Source organism: Bactrocera dorsalis, chromosome 1 (assembly GCF_023373825.1).
Source record: "Bactrocera dorsalis isolate Fly_Bdor chromosome 1, ASM2337382v1, whole genome shotgun sequence".
In the NCBI taxonomy this organism is placed as follows: Eukaryota; Metazoa; Arthropoda; class Insecta; order Diptera; family Tephritidae; genus Bactrocera; species Bactrocera dorsalis.
In genome coordinates this window covers 13,920,330-13,938,968 of record NC_064303.1, presented here as the reverse complement: position 1 = coordinate 13,938,968, position 18,639 = coordinate 13,920,330, and the positions used below count along the sequence as shown (strand labels likewise).

Genomic DNA, 18,639 nt, shown 5'->3' with positions numbered 1-18,639 from the left:
CATAGCGAAACTCTCTTGATTGGCAATCAATGCTTGGCAGATGTTTGCTCTGACTTCAATGACTATTACGATCGTTTTCGCATGACGTTAACTTTATATATCTTCCTTTCTGGAGTCTAATTGAAGTGTGGTTTCTGTCCTGGCTAGTTCATCTACTTCACAATTGAATTGAATGTTTTGAAACCCATTGCTCGTTGAATGAGTAATAGGTTGTTAGATCCACTAAGAGATAAAGGCATTTTTTCATTACCTTTGACATAAAAGACTTTGGTGGTTTAAAAGGTATAAAGCGACCATTTCTAACTCGATCCTTTAGTTTAGACGGATACGTAAGAGTTCCTGTCCACCTGGCTTCTTTCCCACCCATCTCTGAAAGGGTAAAAACTCGTATTGAGGATCATGGACCGTGGTCCATCTGTTTTTTTTCCCACTCGTTTATGCAAGAGAATGCAATATTGGAGATCAAAATTCTGATTACGAAAATCCCAAAAATGCCTGCTAAAGGATCACAGAGCGTCAGATCGTCAAGATCAATTGCGATCAATAGTCAAAGCTAATCTAACTTACAAATCTTATCAAGCTGAATCCAGGATGTAGTGTCTCATATGTATAATCATACCAAAATAATATTAACCCAAAGGCACAAGTATTTATTTAGTTCAATACATACATACATAACTTTCGAGTACTCGAGTATGTTTCAGTTATTTGTGCAACATGTGTAGTTACTAAACACACTTTAGTGATTCACCCCAAATCCACTTACCGCCAAGGCTGGAGTTATTTAAGTGTACTTTTGCATTGCGGCGTGTCTAAATAGTTGCGAAATTATGAAAATCTACAGAGACCAGCGAAAACCACGGCAGAAACAAAGCCAAACGTTATGAGTTGTAAAGTGTTTGCGAGGGAAAACAAAAGGCGCAGCTGCAATTGCAAAAATCTGAAGCGGCGAAAATGCGCAACAAGAAGCAAAGCCAAATGCTGAGTGCAGCCACAGGAGGATAGCAGCTATGATACACAAATATAGCACATATAAACATATATAAGTACTCTTATACTGTATATAGAAAAGTGTATGTGTGCTTGTGTTTGTGCGAGTATTAAAGAAATTCTTTGTGGCGTGGCTTTGGCTGCCAACGAGCATTTTTGGCAGGAGCTACGGACCAAGCAGGTCGCCTGGTGCTATTTAGTAAGCATTACGAACACAAACACACATACATGTACAAACATACACACACATTTATATACCTAAATATATATTCTTACCCACTCTTGTTTGTATGTGTGTATGTACCGACTTGCGGCGCGTGGGCTCGTTTACTCTGGCGCCCCGGGGAGTTCAAGACAAGCGAGTGGATTAAAGCTGAATGCGTGTCTCTTGGCACAAAGTATCTGTTTAGCAGAGACTTACGTACTTGTACACACAAGAAGGTATTTCTTGTAAGCATTTTTTGCTGCTGTTGTTGTTATTGCTACAATTTGAGCCAAGAGAATTTCAGCTGCTCTAGCTATGTGAGCATTTCCGAAATAAGCGCAAAAGGCAGAAAATACAAAATTTTATTGTCGGTGCAAATAACGGCGACTTGTATTTGTGGAGGCATTTTACGCTTACTTTTGGATTTATTTATGTTAACATATATAAATATGTACATTTGGCTTGGCGTTTACACCTGTAGAAGGGGTGTAAATTAGCTTTAGGTAGATTTAAAAAATATGCAAAAATTTAAATAAATATTTGGCTTTTAGGAAAAGCCTATCGCGTCTATCAGAAACAGGCGTTTGGTCGTGGCTTGCAGCTTGCGGCAACAAGGCCTGAAGTGGTATTACAAATATTTAAAAAAATAACTGAAAAGTTAGAGCTTTAATGTAAACCAGAAGGGAATGGGGGTAGATGTTTGGGTCTATGTTCATGAAATAATATATATAAAATTTTATACTCAAAAAAATTTAGAGTTGAAATTTAAAATATTTTATGAGAAGCTACATCAAATACCTGAAATATAATTGCACATACAATTGCATTTTAAAGGTAAATTTCTCACGACTATACACCCAACTCAAACAGACAAAAATGAATGTAAACAACTTAGCTATAACCTATTTAAATAAAAAAAATATATATAGTTCGAAGCTACTTTTAAAATTCGAATTCTTTTTCCAGAACCTCTCATAAACAAGTTTCAGTTTTTAACCTTGTCTAAAATATTGAGTTGAAATTGAGGTTAAATCTGAATGATACTTCAACGACTAGTACTTATATCTAGATTAAATTTGTTACAATTTCTTTCTTACTTTAAAAGTATTATTTTTTGTATTGATTGCTGAATACTGAACCCAACAAATACTGTTTCTCCTTAAAATACATTCGCATTGTCCAAAACTGCCTGGAATCAATTGTTTCAAAGGAAGCTTTTAGGTAGAATATTTAATTGCTTTCTTTCCATCTAACTTCAGCAATATGATCAACTTAAACTTTTAGAATAATTTTTTTTTCTTTTAGAGTTGTTTATTTCCAATTCATTAGCCAAGACAGATAACAGATGTTACTCAACGTTTCCAGATTTTAGCTCAGAAACACTCCAGATATTATCCAAGACATGCACCAATTACTTTATTCTATACTTTTAACATTTAACTGCATAAGGTAAAATTTGTGATTTTTCTAAAAGTATTTTTCTTCCTAAAAAGCTACTCATTGGTCGGAAATACCCGATATCGGACCAATTTAGCACTTGTGAAGTATGTAGCCGAATTAAATTTTTTTCTAGTTTTATAAGCAGATTTTAGTCTCAAGCTAGAATCGTTTTTCCTCTAACTTCCAAAATCAATTGTTTCTATTTAGAATATTTAAAGAAATCAACTTCTTTCTTTCTATGTGACTTCAGCAATATGATCAACCAAAACATTAAAAAAAATGTTCCTTTTAGAATTGCTAATGTCCAAATTTCATTAGTCGAGACAAATTCCAGATATTAGCCGAGACACATATCAGAGTTTAGCCAAGACATGCACCAATTACTTTATTCAGAAGTTGCAGCATTAAACTGTCTAGTAAAAATTGATTCTTTTTCAAAAAGTCCTCTTTTCCCCAAAAAGCGCTCATATGTCGGAATCGCCGATATCGAACATCTATAGCATCCGTGAAAGATGCAGCCGAAATTTATGTTTTTTCTTAGTTTATCAGCTGTTAGGTATAGAGTGTCCATCAAGCTCCAATTAAAACCATCTACTATAGACTTACAGTCAGTTATTCATCTTAACTCAACTTCTATCCAATTTCGAATCGGTCATACTTGAAAATGTTTTTAATTCTAAGAATCTTCACCTTTCACCGAATTTCAGAAACATTTTTTCACAGTTGTTGATCTCTCCACAACCAAATTGCACTTACTGAAATCTTTCTGAATGGCCAGTCAGTGAATGTGGTTTATTTTTGTTTAATTATCGATCATTTCAGAATATTTTAAACCTATTACTAATATTTTTGTGTTAGACATTACTTACTCAGATCTAACGCTATAGTTGGTATCATGAACAATTCGCCACAAAGCAGATTTTGAAAGCTTTTATAAATTTAGTGTTCATCAGTAAATCAGCCTTGTCATGTAGATTAAGTTTTTTGCTGAGAATCATTGGTTCGTAAATTCGACATTAAAGGAGTAGACATTTTAAAACTTATTTTGGATATATTTTAATAGTTTCTTTAGAAAAGTTTCAAAGTTTAGTAGTCTGTGGCTGGCAATTTTGTCGTAAAGGATCAAATTTAGATCACCTTAGTCAAGCTATAAGAGTGTTTGACCTCTATTCCACGGGTCATTAGTACAAGCCACATCCTAGCAAAGATTAGAAAATGTGTTAGGAAGTATTTTTTATAATCTTCCCCATTAAACAGACCAAAAAGTCTGGAACAAATCGCTTACTGTTTAAAGCGTGTATAAAATTCATTAGTTTTTAACATTTTTATACATATTATATTATATGATCAAATATGGCCCAGACTGATCCATTTAAGCAAAACTTTGCATAAATTCCCTTTGGAATGTTAAAAATGTGTGAGAAGTGTTTTTGGGGGTCCTCTTTATAACGAACACAAGTATTTGAGTAGCACAAAGCATTCAGATCGTGACGACAACGAAAACTTGTCCTATGCGAGTCATCCATTCACGTCTGTTAATGATGCTTATAAAGTCAAAAAGTTAATCTCGAAAAGTTAATAAGTTAAAAGCATCAGAGGGTTAACAGAACATCTCAACATCTTTTATGGAACGACTTTAAATATTATGATTAATGTTCTGCGTATGCAGTTTGACGATGTTAGACTCGCACCAAAAAAAATTAAATCTTTTGCGAAAACGAAATCTGCTAGAGTACGCAAGAGAAACCTGATTTCTTGACGAAATAGCTGACGATATGATGCCGAAGAAACCGAAAATGGCAAAATTCTCTGAAGGCACTAAAGGCTATCCCAGCCAAGGCGGATAACAAAGGTGTGGAAAATTGGTTTAAAGAAGAATTCTATAATTGAGATATGTATGTATGTAATAAAATACGTGAAAATATGAACTCTTCAGTCCGTGTTGTATTTGATCAGGTGCTTTTCACATAGTTGGTTATCTATGCATATATAATATAATATATTGTATGTATATATGTATATTTTTAAGTCAATCATTGCTAATTTTTTTTACTAGCAATATTCCAAATAAATGCTTCACTTTATGCGTTCTATGGTTGAATTTTTTTCACTTTTTAGTTAATACATAAAACTGTAAATTATATTTTTTAATTACGCTTCAATGTATGTAAATGTGTGCGTTGAATTATCAAAATTTGCACACATTCATTTGATTGGAATTTATGCACGTGGAAATTCATATGTATATACATATGTATGTATGTATATATTATTAGATTGGAGTAGAAATTAGTGAAGCATTAATTTTGGGAAAACATTAAATAAGTTTCACTTTTCGATTTGTTGGAAATTTGTATTTTTTTATGAAATAATATTTTATGAAATAATTTTTGGGATTTCGGGAATTTTTAATCTCAGTCCCGAAATTTCGAAATTGTAAAATTAAGTTTCATCATGAGATTTCTTAAAAAATAATATGTTTTATGAAATAATCTGTCAAGTTTTCGGGATCAAAAAATCTCAGTCCCGAAATTTCGGGATTATAAGCATAAGTTTCATTTTAAAATTAATATATTTCACGAAGTAATTTTTCAAGATTTCGGGATTATTTAATCTCAGTCCCGAAATTTCGGGATTATAAGAATTATGTTTTAAATTACAAATAACACAAGAAATAAGAATGAAGTAATTTTTCAAGATTTCGGCATCAAAAAACATCAGTCCCGAAATTTCGGGATTATAAGAATTATGTTTTAAATTACAAATATCATGAGAAATAAGAGTTTAGCTTTAATTTTTTAATTATGAATAAGTTTGGCGCCAGAAAACTCGAAAGAAAACTTTACGTTCTAGCAATAAATATTATTTTATGAGTCCAAAAGACATTTAAAGATGCCACTTAAAACATTAGAACATAATATTATTATTTTACCGAAAAAAATGCAAATATTTGAGACATTCTTGTAGTTTAGTAAGATTTCTAGAATAAAAAGTAGAAAAATGTGTAAAAAAACAACAATTTTTCTCTCTCATGTAATTTTTTTGTAGCATGAGATTAATTGTTGGAAAATGTTAATATATTCCAGTGTCACCTTAATTTTAAAACTATAATTTTTCTTAATTTTTATGCATAACTAATTTCAGCTATTCACATCAGCAGTACGCCTCTGTGTATACGCAACATTTTCGTGCTTGGCGTAATATTGAGGTCAACGAGTGCAATTTGTATTAGTATGTTGCACATCGCTGACAACCAACTGCCTGCATGCTTTTTACTTCATTTTAATAATATTTGAACATTAAAATTTAATATACAGGCGATTAATTTTGTAACTAGGAAATGACCTCAGCGGCAACTAGCCTGAGCTGCAAAGCGGCACAAGTGTTGAACACGCCGTTAGCAAAGTAATAACGGCACGTGCTTGCCTGTGTTGCAGTAACAATTTCCCTACAGCCATGCAGCAAGCACTTGGGCGCTTATTCACTTAAACTGGAAGTACTAGCGCTCGCACACGCTCGTCAAGCAATTGACTAGCCGCTAGCTGCCTCCTTATCACAACACTTGCGGCACTCAAGTCAATGAAGCTGTTGATATGCTTTGCTGCAACTTCGGTTGTTAATGTTGCCTGTTGTTGTTGCTACTGCGCTGCAGTTGATAGCCAGAAAGACAACGTCACTCAGCTGTGCACACACACACACATACCCACATTCAGCCTGGCAAGTTTAAATTCTCTGCAAGTGGAGTGTCTTCCGATTGCTTATCCCTTTCCCTGTTGCTTGCGGATGTGAGAAGTCGCTGCAAAGTCTGAAAGTATTGCAAAAATGCGTTTGTTGTTGTTGCCGACATACAGCACACTACGCCAATAGCGTTATATACGGTTTCCAGCTGCTTTACCGCCCGATTTGTTTGTAACGTCCATCAACATGTCAACAGGCTTCCAGATAAGCAGGCACACACACTCACCCACCCACACATAATCGGTTTTGGTTTTCAGTTTTGTTTGCGTGCTTTGCTGTGTGTTGGAATTGGTATTGGTAGATTTTGCACTCAATGCACATAACTCAGCAGGTAATCAACAACGTTTTGATAGTGTCAACGATGTGTCAGTCGCGTCATCCTCCACTCTACTCCCACAAACACACATACACACTCATTGGCGTTCCACAGCATCGCTTGTTTACATGCACCCATTATGTGACACAACAAATACATTTGCAACATTTTGCTGCACCATTAAATATTGTGTGGCATAAATAGTTTAACGTACAACTAAAAATGCAACAGCGGTAGGGGCGTGTGCGTGGGGGTACATACTTTTGTAGGCAAACAAATTCTGTGCCACTGAGTGAGAGATATTTCAAAGCAAAGCAAGCTGCAATGTATATGCAAATGTGTGCGTTGAATTATCAAAATTTGCACACATTCATTTGATTGGAATTTGTGTACGTGGAAATTCATATGGACTGAATTAGAAATTAGTGAAGTATTAATTCTAGGAAAACATAAATTAAGTTTCATTATTCGATACGTTGGAAGTTACTATATTTTATGAAATAATTTTTTTGGGTTTTCGGGATTATTTAATTTCAGTCCCGAACTTACGGGATTATAAGAAATATGTTGCATCATTAGATTCTTTAAAAATTAATATGTTTTATGAAAAAATCTTGCAAAGATTTCGGGATTAAAAAATCTCAGTCCCGAGATTTCGGGTTTATAAGCATATACACAGTTTCATTTTTAAAATTAATTTAATTATTTCATGAAATATTTTTTCAAGATTTCGGAATCAAAAACTCAATCCCGAAATTTCGGGATTATAAGAATTAACTTTTAAATTACGAATTTCGCAAGAAATGAGCTTTTTTCATAAAATATCTAATTGCCGGGCTTTCGGCATCACTCCCGAAATTTCGTATTTACACGAACTTAATATTTTATTATTTTAATTTTTTGCGAAATGTCAAAAATAAAAGACGCTGGACATTGCATTAATTCTTGGAAAGCATAAATTAAGCTTCATTATCCATTAGAAATTCGTATTTTTTATGAAATCGTTTTTCAGTATTTCGGGATTATTTAATCTCAGTCCCGAAACTTCGGGATTATAAGCATTAAGTTTCATCATTAAATTCCTTAAAAACTAATATATTGCATGAAATAATCTTTCAAGATTTCGTGATCAAAAAATCTCAGTCCCGAAATTTCGGGATTATATTAATTAAGTTTTAAATTACGAATATCGCAAGAAAAAAACATTTTTTTATAAAATAATTACCGAGTTTTTGGTTTTAGTCCCGAAATTTCGGGATTATTAAGTTTCATCTTAAAAATTAATATGTTTCATGATATAATATTTCAGGATTTCGGGATCAAAAAATCTCTGTCCCGAAATTTCGGGATTATATTAATTATGTTTTAAATTTCGAACATCGTTCACCACTTTTTATATGTATATGTTTTAATTGTTTGTCGGTTGTTTTCAGCGTATTCGCAAAGAAATTAGTATTTTTCTTACTTTTTGAGGAAATCATGTGATTTTTTGTATAGCCCAAAATATTGCACAATTTTGGTTTCAATCATTTAATAAATATGCATAATTTATTTTCAAGGTAGACACAAGCAATCAGCTATGATGTTTAATATGCGCATGTGTTCTATTTATCCCACATTTTATATTATTTTTTCAAGTCAACGCACCAAAGTCATTTTTTAAATTCACAAGGGTTTCTCTCCCACATATATAGTAGGTGGACCGACATGCCTTATTGATTGCTTTAAATTAGCAGTTGCACACCCCACATAACCACAGACATGGGTGTCACTTTTAAATTATTCTGTGTCTGTTGAATTAATTTATTTTGATTGCTTTATCGTGATTGAATTATAATGCGCAAAGTAATAGAATCATACGCTGACAGCTACTGCCAAGGTGTGAAAAAATGACAATTTATATACATATACATACAAACAACATACGTTATCTTAAAATTTTTTCTAACTGTTCATGAAAGAAAGTTAAAAAAATTGCGAGATATTTTGACTCATTTTAATATGGGCTCTATTTACTTATATTCTCCCTTTACTTATTAACTTGAAATGCTATTTAATAGCCGCATTTACATAATTTCCTATTATTAACTTACTCTTCTTCTTTTTCTCTTGCAGCGTCAACCCTTCCAAGTAAAAGCAGCAAATACAACAGAAGCAAAAATAATGATGTCAAACAAGTTATTCTGTTGGTCCTTGGCTTTTGTCGCCGTTTGCTTGGCGCTGTGTCTGTCGACGTCGGAAGCAGCGCCATTTCCCAGGTAGTTGTAGCTTTGTCAAAATTTAAAACACCCACACTCACACACCATAAACATTTACTGTCATTTTGCTGAATGATTTTTTAATGCGCACGCGAAAAGCTTCAGTTAAATTTTATATTATCAATGCGCGTGCTGGCGCAGCAGCGTTGTATTTGACTAAGACCAACTAAGCTCGGCTAAAATTTTGGCAGTAGTTCACCGGACAGTTGAAATAGCGCTGCTCAGGTGTCATTTAAATTGTATACTAATTTGCATAAGCAAGTTATTAAGGAGGCTGTTCAAGTTTGACAAGCTTAGATTGAGGCCCACACGGTACTCAATATGCTGCAGTTGGTTAGAGTAAGAGCTTCTAAAACTTGCTAGCTTTGGGGTTACAAATTGTTGACATCAACGCCTAGCTTGCTGAATTTAATGTAATGCATAATTGCTTGTGAGAACATGAAAGCCAATTATAGATATATGGTGGAAGGTTAGTAAAGTTAATGAAAGAATAATCACTAGAGGCCTAGGCCATGGAGGAATTCAATATCGGCATAGATTGGAAGAAAGATCACCAGAGGCCGAGGCCCTGGAGAAATTAAAAATATGTATTTCATTTCATCGTCTCAAATTTTGTTTCTACCTAAATGGATAGATAGCTAGTAAAATTAAGGCTTCGCACTTCGACCTATGGTCTATTGTGCCCTCTCCTATAACATATATGATCACAATAGTCCAGCATTCTGAACAATTCCAAGAGCCTGCTGGGCGCGACTGAGGTGTTGTGATCCTTGTCTAAGTAGATGGAACCTAGGGCCTTGAGCCTGCTGCAGAATGAGGTGTTTTCGCGTTTCCTGTTCCCATGAAGCAAAACCTGCAGTTTGCGCAAAAAACTAAGCTCATGTTGGACGAGTGCTTCCTGAGCCTGCAGTTCCCTGTATAGATCGCGACAAGGGGATGGAACTTGTCTCGGGGTAGGTTGATTATTTCCTTAAACATTTCAAGGTTGTACCCTCCCAGAAGTAGCTTGGCATGGTGCATTCCTGCTGCCTGCTGCCAATGCTGTTACCTACCGAGTCTCTTCTCAGCTCTTTTAAAGTGTGGTACTCCACTTCAATGCATGATTATAGCGCCATTCTCTTGGACGCTGCCGCAGAGCGAGCTTGTATCCGATTGCACGCTGACTTATAAAGGGTGATTTTTTAAGAGCTTGATAATTTTAAAAAAAAAAAAAACGCATAAAATTTGCAAAATCTCATCGGTTCTTTATTTGAAACGTTAGATTGGTTCATGACATTTACTTTTTTGAAGATAATTTCATTTAAATGTTGACCGCGGCTGCGTCTTAGGTGGTCCATTCGGAAAGTCCAATTTTGGGCAACTTTTTCGAGCATTTCGGCCGGAATAGCCCGAATTTCTTCGGAAATGTTGTCTTCCAAAGCTGGAATAGTTGCTGGCTTATTTCTGTAGACTTTAGACTTGACGTAGCCCCACAAAAAATAGTCTAAAGGCGTTAAATCGCATGATCTTGGTGGCCAACTTACGGGTCCATTTCTTGAGATAAATTGTTGTCCGAAGTTTTCCCTCAAAATGGCCATAGAATCGCGAGCTGTGTGGCATGTAGCGCCATCTTGTTGAAACCACATGTCAACCAAGTTCAGTTCTTCAATTTGCTAAAATCCTCTGTAGCCATTAGCAACATGGTACGTTTCGCTACCCGTTTGATTACTAGATACAGCGGTGAGCTCCAGCATGACTTCAAGTGCTGTGGTTGGGCACATGCGCATTGCCCTTGAAGCGCAGTCACAGGCGAGCCTTTGAAGATTCGATAATTGAAGACCTACTGAAGACTATGTTGACCTAGATGTCCAAGCAACCGCTCCATAAGTGACAATAGCCCTGACAACCAAGGTATACAGCCATCTTATCTCTACCTAGGTAAAAATGTAACAACTGAAGTGGGAAAGGCATTAACTCAATGCGTTTACTTATGACAGCTTCGCAGAGCGAAATATGTTGTTTTCTGCAATTTTTCGACAAAATAACTATCTGTGTTTTGAATGTTATGCTGGCGGAAATCATCCTAAGATCATTTAAAGGAATACTGCCGAGTTTTTAGTTCCTGACCAAATATTAGATCGGCTTCTTACTATTTAGGTAGACCCGAATATCAGGGGATCAGATAAGCTCATCTTTCTCTTTGACACTTTAAAGTGCCAGAAGTTTATATGAAATTCAGAAGTATACTACTCGTATGTACGCAATCTTTAAGATCAAGGGAAGTCAAGTTTTTCCACAGCTAGCTTTTTAATACCGTGGAGTCATTCGGATTTCGATAGGGTAAAAGATTTAAATACGGATAAACCTAATTTTGGGCACATTACAGTTTCAGAAAAAATAGCATATTTACATTTTTAGGCAGAGAAGTCATCTTTTCAAGTTAACGAGTGGTAGAAGGTGAGGAGTAGCAAGTGGAATGTTTGAATTTTATGAAAGCTCTATTAGAAAGCACATTCAGAGTTGTACAATGAAAGCTTTTTAAAGAGTTAAAGTAGATAACCGAACGGCACCGCCGAGTATGTTAAGTGTGTTCACCTCTTGAAGTGAAATTTTTTCTACCATTTCTGTTCTATTGGGTTCCTTATAAAATAGGGAAATATTACGAATTTTCAGAAGCAACAAAGTTACATCTACCGAATTTTCAACAACTCAGATTTTTTTTTTATGTTTTTGGAAAGTTCGTAATCCTGCATCCCAGAGGTACAAGTCGATTTGAATAATCCGAGCTTCGTTGAATGTTTAGTAAAATCTGAACTGATTTAATTTAAATTTCGTAAAACTTCTTTGAAGTAGAAGCTTTTCGTATCCTTTCACTTGCCATATTTATTTTCAATTAGCCAAACCTTTTTCTGCATTTTAACCAAACCGCTTGAATTAAAAACGCATTATGTAGGCGTACTTTGCGAGCATATGCCATATTATGTATATACGTGTATATTGACAAGCCATAAATAAATGTGCGCTTGAGATACTAATAGAAGATTTTCTTATTTTCCAATACACTTAACAACGAAACAAAACATAAAACGCTATGTAAACATAAATCCTTATGCCGGCACAAAACCATACAAAACACATACACGCACATGAAAACAACATGGCAAACACACAGTCAGGGCGGCGGCTACTACAACGAGCTTGAGGAGGTGCCCGACGACATATTAATGGAGCTGATGGCCCGTTTCGGACAAACTATTATGAGAGCACGCAACGATCTGGAAAAGTGAGTAATAAAAAACACGAAGAAACCTTAAACTAACAATAATTTCAGTATGAAATGAAGGCGTAATAGCTTTTAAATGCGCAAATGTATGTGTGGTTTATTGAAATTAGGTAGGCGTTAGAGCGGTTTAATTTGCAGACTATAAATGTTTGTGCGTACAAGCTATTAATTTACTATCATCACAGCGCAAATGTGTCTCTAAAAGGCGCCAAATGGGTTCATACATTGTGGGTGTTAGATTAGAAGGCAAGAGGTGAAGGGTACATATAACATTTGTGGCTAATTACAAGCTATTTATATAATTGGTGTTGTAAAGTTACCCAAATTTTAAACGGATATTGTCGAAATTAGCTTTGTAAACAATGATAACTGAGTACATTAAAGTGATTCAGCATTATGCAGAGGAAGGTAAAATTTCAACGAAAGGATATAAGGTTGTAACCTGTGTTGGGATTGGCTAGACAGTTCATCATTTTTAAATTAAGTACTCATTTCTTAGAGATAGTTAGAGATAGTTTCTTCCCATATTCCACTGTTGTTTGATTTCAACAAGCAATGGTCATCCTAAATGTAGGCAACAATTTATTATAGTCTACAATTATCGAAGTCGCAAAATGTCATCGATAAGATGTAAGGTTGTTACCTGTTTTGGGATTAGCTAGACAGTTCATCATTTTGAAATTATTTACTTTTTTTCTGGTAGAGACAGTTTTCCCTCATATTCTAAAATTGTTTGATTCCAATACTAAATTAACCGCCAAAATGTAGGCAACATTTTATATTAGTGTGGAATTATCCAAGTCGCACACCTGTTGAAATATTGAGAAACTCATTTTAGATATTTAAAAACTGTTGTAACTTAGTATCGCATTAATTTTAACTAAATTAAAGCTAAAATATCTTATTATAACGATTCAAAAAAACACAAATAAAATATGTGAAATTAAAGCACAGCAAATTCCAATATTCATGATGGCAATGTAATGCTATGCATTTGATGAGATATTCATCATCATTGAAGAGATCCGTTAATGAAAATTCCAAGAATTTGCGACTAGAAAATTATTTTCGATTGTGAAAATGTGCTGCCTCATGTTGCAAGACCTGTTAAAAACAATTTGAATAAGTGAGAAAGAGCTAAGTTCGGGTATAAACGAAGATTTCATACTCTTGCAACTTACAAGGACTAAAGCAAGGGAAGTACCTTCAGGTACATAAGACCTGTTAGCTTTATAGGGTCATTCTTAGCAAAAATATGTACCATTATAACAAGACATACTCTCTCAATTTTACTAAAATAACGCATAATTCGTCGATATAGCCAACATAAAGTCACCCGGAAGTTCGAAAATCTTTATATTAGATAAATAGGGCCTGAGGGTAGTATTGAGCCGATTCAACGCATTTGTTTCACCCAGACATGTACTGATCAGGAAAAAAGTTTTCTCTGAATTTCAGTTATATATCTGACACATTGACCGATATTTTCGCTGAAAAGTCCACTATAGGTAATGAGTCCACATATTCAGTACCTTAGGCCAAGAACAGTTTTGGTTAATTTTGGAAAATTGTCCATAGCAAGGCATACTCCAAAGGTAGTATTTATGCAAAATTTTATGCTATTTTATTAATTCTTCCTGATTTGTACATTCGAAAGAAAAGAAGGAGATGAAATTTAAAATGGTTTTCAATGGGACGTAGGCGTAACTGTGAATTTGTGAAAAACAGAAAATTTTGGGGGTATAACTTGGGTTTAGTTAGTTCTAGATTTGGATTAAAAAAGACTATAAATATATTTATAATACAAAAAATACTTCTCCTCCGATTTCTCCTTATTAAATATCACCATTTTCTCCACTTGTATTCCACAGCTCTAAACGCACTGTGGACTTCGGCTTGGCGCGTGGCTACTCAGGCACACAAGAGGCGAAACATCGCATGGGCTTGGCTGCAGCCAACTTCCCCGGCGGTCCAGGCAGGAGGCGACGATCGGAAACCGAAGTCTAAAGTGTCCCAAAACACCCAGGCAGCAGGCAAGCAAGCGTGCGAATGAAAATATGAAAACTTCCTGATTTGAAAATTTCTGAATTTATGCCGGATTTATTAGAGAACTCTATAAGAATTTGTTGATTATTAAATACATACATACAACATATATACATACAAGCATACAAATAAATAAACAAACAACAGCGCACCAAAGCGCGGGTTGCATCCTAAAGTATATAGTGACTATTTTTTATTAGCCTAAATATATATGTATATGTATTTAGTACAAGACAAAAACAACAAAGCATACGTATTTATTTACAATCTACACACACTGTAAGCATATTTACAAACAAACATATTTATATTTATGAAAGAAAAACCAATGTGAAAAGTATTTAGCTTCAATTTATTGTATTTATTATAAATAAATAAATATTAAATAAAGTAAATTAATGAAAACTATGCGTGTTGAACACATTAAATTATATTTGCAAAAAAAAAAAACAAAAACAACATACATATGTATATTCTCAAAAACAAACAACTTCAAAAAAACTGTTGCTCCAAAAGTTTTAAAATTGCAAAAATAAAGTGAAACGAAACGATCGATGTTGGCATTTTCTCTAGCTTATAAGAAGTGTGCACAAAACATGCGACAAATGCATAAAAAATATTTTAGAAAAATTTAGTAGAGAAATTTAGTAAAAAATGAAGCAGAAAGTGCGTACGAGAAGTAGACGAAAAAACACTTGTAAAATAATAACAAATTAAAGAGTATTTAATGAAAATTATTTGAACAAAAATCTTTAAGTAGGTATGTAGGTTAAGCAGACATACAGCAACAACAGCAACAGCACAACACGGCTTAAAACAACACGAACAACACCAGCAAAGCCACCGAAGCCACCAAAAAAATGCCACAAACGAAAAATTTCACACACACACACACATTAAGGCCCCCGAGAGAAGGTGAGAATTTTAGAAAATTTCGCAACATTATATTAACTGTATTATAACACAAACAACATACAACTACCAGCATGAACACATATTTAATATTACAAAAACAACATTCAAATGAAACGAATAAAATATATATATATATAAATGTATATGTACTTACTTGTATAATATGAAGAGTGACGAAATACATACATACATACGATGTGAAACAGTTATGAGCAAAATAAAAAAAAATTAAATGAAAATAAATTGTACTGAGAAAAACCAATAAATGAAGCGTTTTTCGAATTATATGAAGATCACCGACGATAATGTTGGAAACAAAAAAGCGTTGTTGTGGCATCCACTGAAAAATGAAGATAAAATAACAAAAAATGACGAAAGAAAAAAAAACAAGTAAGGAAGCGCTTAATTCGAGTATAAACGAATATTTCATATTCTGAAAGTTGCAAGAACTAAAGCCAGGGATGTACCGGCCTGTTAGTTATATGGGACCTAAAGCGTGTTTTCACTCGATTTTTTTTCATCCTAAGCACAAATATGCACCGCTGTAAGAAAAACACGTACTCTGAATTTTATAAAGCTAACTCAGATATTGGCCGATATATGCGATTTGAAGTCACACGGAAATTCGAAATCTTTGTATAAGGTATATAAGCCTAAGGAAGTATTGACCCAATTCAACTCATTTGTAGCACACTGTCATCTCTCATGCATCTCTCTGCATGTCAGTTATAAATCTGACACATTTACATATGTAGAAGAAGATGTGGTTCGATTTCACCCAATTTCACAGTGTAATATAAAAATGTCAGGAGAAGGACATATATACCGAATTTGGTTAAAATCGGTGAGACGGATCTCGAGATATGTGTTTTCACCTAAAAGTGGTCTTAAAGCCTTGGTGTATTTAGTTATTGATTTATCGCGTTATCAGTAGTTCTAAACAGTACCGTTATATCGGAAGTGAGCGGAGTTATTATCCAATGTCATTCATTTTCTGTTTGTCGGTAGGAGTTCTTATAATATTTGCACTAGGCGAGTTTGGTTATTGTTGCTTAAAGGGGTATTCTGGTCTAAGATTTTGATTTGTTTTTGAATAGTTTGAAAGTTTAGACTTTCAAAAATATGCCTTTGGAAGGATTTTTCAAAATTCGATTTATTTTCGGAGATACAGCCGATTTTGTGACGTGGCGTCCATGTTCACTATAATTGTCTCCTAAACTTTAAACACGTTTTTCTCGAAACTACTTTTTTTGAAGTGGTTGACATGATATCTCAAGTTCTACTGAGCCGACTTCTTTGAAATTTAGTATATATCTTCTTTATACAATATTCTATCGTGTCTGCCTTGGATTTCTAAAAATTTTGATTTGAAATATTTTTTAAAAAAAGGTCGAAAAAATCGGGTCAGAAAACGTTTTTTTTTTTTTCAAGTCGACGCCATTTTGTCAAAATTGACTTGGACAAGTATTTAAAAGATCTACAAGTATAAGGCAAAATAAATATTATAAACAAGTGGCGAGAAATTCTTTGATATTATATTTTCCCTGGTTAATACTTTGTTAAATAACGCTTATCTTAATTCACAGCAGCGTGGCAAGCTCTCTATTAACCTTTAGCATCTGTCCACAAGAATACAGTACCATGCTTCCTCTAAAAGAACGTTGCAATTTGTAAATTTTCTTTGCCTAATTTTTCCTTTGACTTCATCCACAAATTTTTGGATTGGGCGTATATCTTAATCTTACACTGGCTAATCAACAAGTGGAACTTTTTCTTGCGTAAGCCAGTTTCTTCAATATGCTAGGGATCGTTATCGTGCATAAAGGTCCAATCTGCTGGCATAACATCATCGGTACAGGGCTTCATTGTTTTCCGTAGTATATTGTGTTATGCAAATTTATCCATATTCTCTTCTATCTTTAGTCCAAGCCAGGAAAACGATCCCCAAACTTTAAAATTTCCTCCACCGTGCTTTACGGTCTTTTTGTTATATCTTGATGTACAAATAATTTTTCCACCAGGACCAATGTGGTTTATTTCGGGTTCATCCTTAAAAATATCATTTTCCAAAAATTCAAATGCTTTGATCTGTGACCATTATTGCCCGTGAAGATTTGAAAGGATCAGCTTTACATCTCTTAACAATTACTTTATCTTCTCGGTGGGTGTTTTGCGAGGCAGTGCCTTACGAATTATTTTTTGAGATAACAGATTGGTGTCATTTTTAACAATTTTTATGGCATTCTACACAATTCTTTCTGGAATACTTCACTATATAAAAATTTTTTCCTTGGTTTGTACCGTTTTTGTTTGAGACCTCTACAAATTCATTCTTCTTTTTTTTCCAAATTAACCGTATTTTAAAGAGAGGCGTGGGAAGCAGTATTGATCTCCTCATAACAAATTTATAGAAATATCGCTCTCTTACAAGTAACAGCAATATTTCTAAATCTGAATGCAAGTGCGCTAAATCTCTGTCCAAAACGGCATGTACCTATATCTAAAATTAAAGATATGCGTACATCTCTGCTTGAGCTTCATACTACTTACGCTCCTTGGTCCTGTATGTCTGTTGTCAGAACTGTTTGTATAGCTATCTCTGCTCTGCCCCTTGCAAAAGTCTCATACGTGCTCTCCCCCGCTTTTACTCTCACTCGACTCATACTGTATCGCTCTCTTGGTAATCAAGTGTTTATGCATTAATTTTAATGTTAATTACTTCTGCAATTCAAATACGAGTATGTACACATATGTATAAGCTTAAATATATAGCGTTAAAGTATATTTTACTTTGCCATATAAACAAGCACACATACACATGTACATGTATACGTGAATATATAAATATAACGAAAACAACCAAAACTCATCTTAGTTGTTATCTGCTGCAGAATTGGAACTCAAGAAAGTCATAGAAGTCACACGGAAGTGTCTGGTGAGTAGTTGAATGAAAGTGTTGCAATCAAGCATTGCTTGAACTACAGCACATTCATACACACACATAAGCACCTCAACAACTAGTTATGCGAGTGAGCTACTAATTTAAATCAATATTAAATATTCACTACGATTTTCTTAAATACTTGTATATACTCACGCATATATAAATATATACATATGTATATGCACACATAAAGTACTACTATTGTATTGAGTATTGTATTAGAATGCCATAAATGTCTGCCATATTAACAAAGCATACACAAGTAACAACTGCTTGGGAGTACGTGAAGGTACTTACTTGCATATACTACCGGAGAATGGAAGAATTGATAAAAAATAAAATTATGTAGTAAAGACAACTGATCATAATTTCGTTGTAATTAAAGGGAATAAAGCGTAAGTGTTATCTTGGAAGTGTTTGAAGTTGTAGGAAGATAACCTAGGCTGCATAGTTCAAAAACATTTTCTCGGAACTTTTTATACCATTACAATAACATTATGGTGTAAAAAATATCAAAAAATATAT

At 34.1% G+C, this 18,639-nt stretch overlaps 1 protein-coding gene across 1 annotated transcript in view; it reads left to right on the top strand.

Moving 5' to 3' along the window:
- The window catches only part of LOC105228495 (diuretic hormone class 2), a 53,348-nt gene extending 38,634 nt beyond the window's left edge, over nucleotides 1-14,714 (top strand). The window contains exons 2-4 of the mRNA XM_011208348.4: nucleotides 8,805-8,950; nucleotides 12,099-12,209; nucleotides 14,081-14,714. Of these exons, the coding sequence (XP_011206650.1) occupies nucleotides 8,853-8,950; nucleotides 12,099-12,209; nucleotides 14,081-14,216 (345 nt within the window). The 5' untranslated portion in view covers nucleotides 8,805-8,852 and the 3' untranslated portion in view covers nucleotides 14,217-14,714. The remainder of the gene's footprint in view (nucleotides 1-8,804; nucleotides 8,951-12,098; nucleotides 12,210-14,080) is intronic.
- Nucleotides 14,715-18,639: the final 3,925 nt, after the last annotated feature.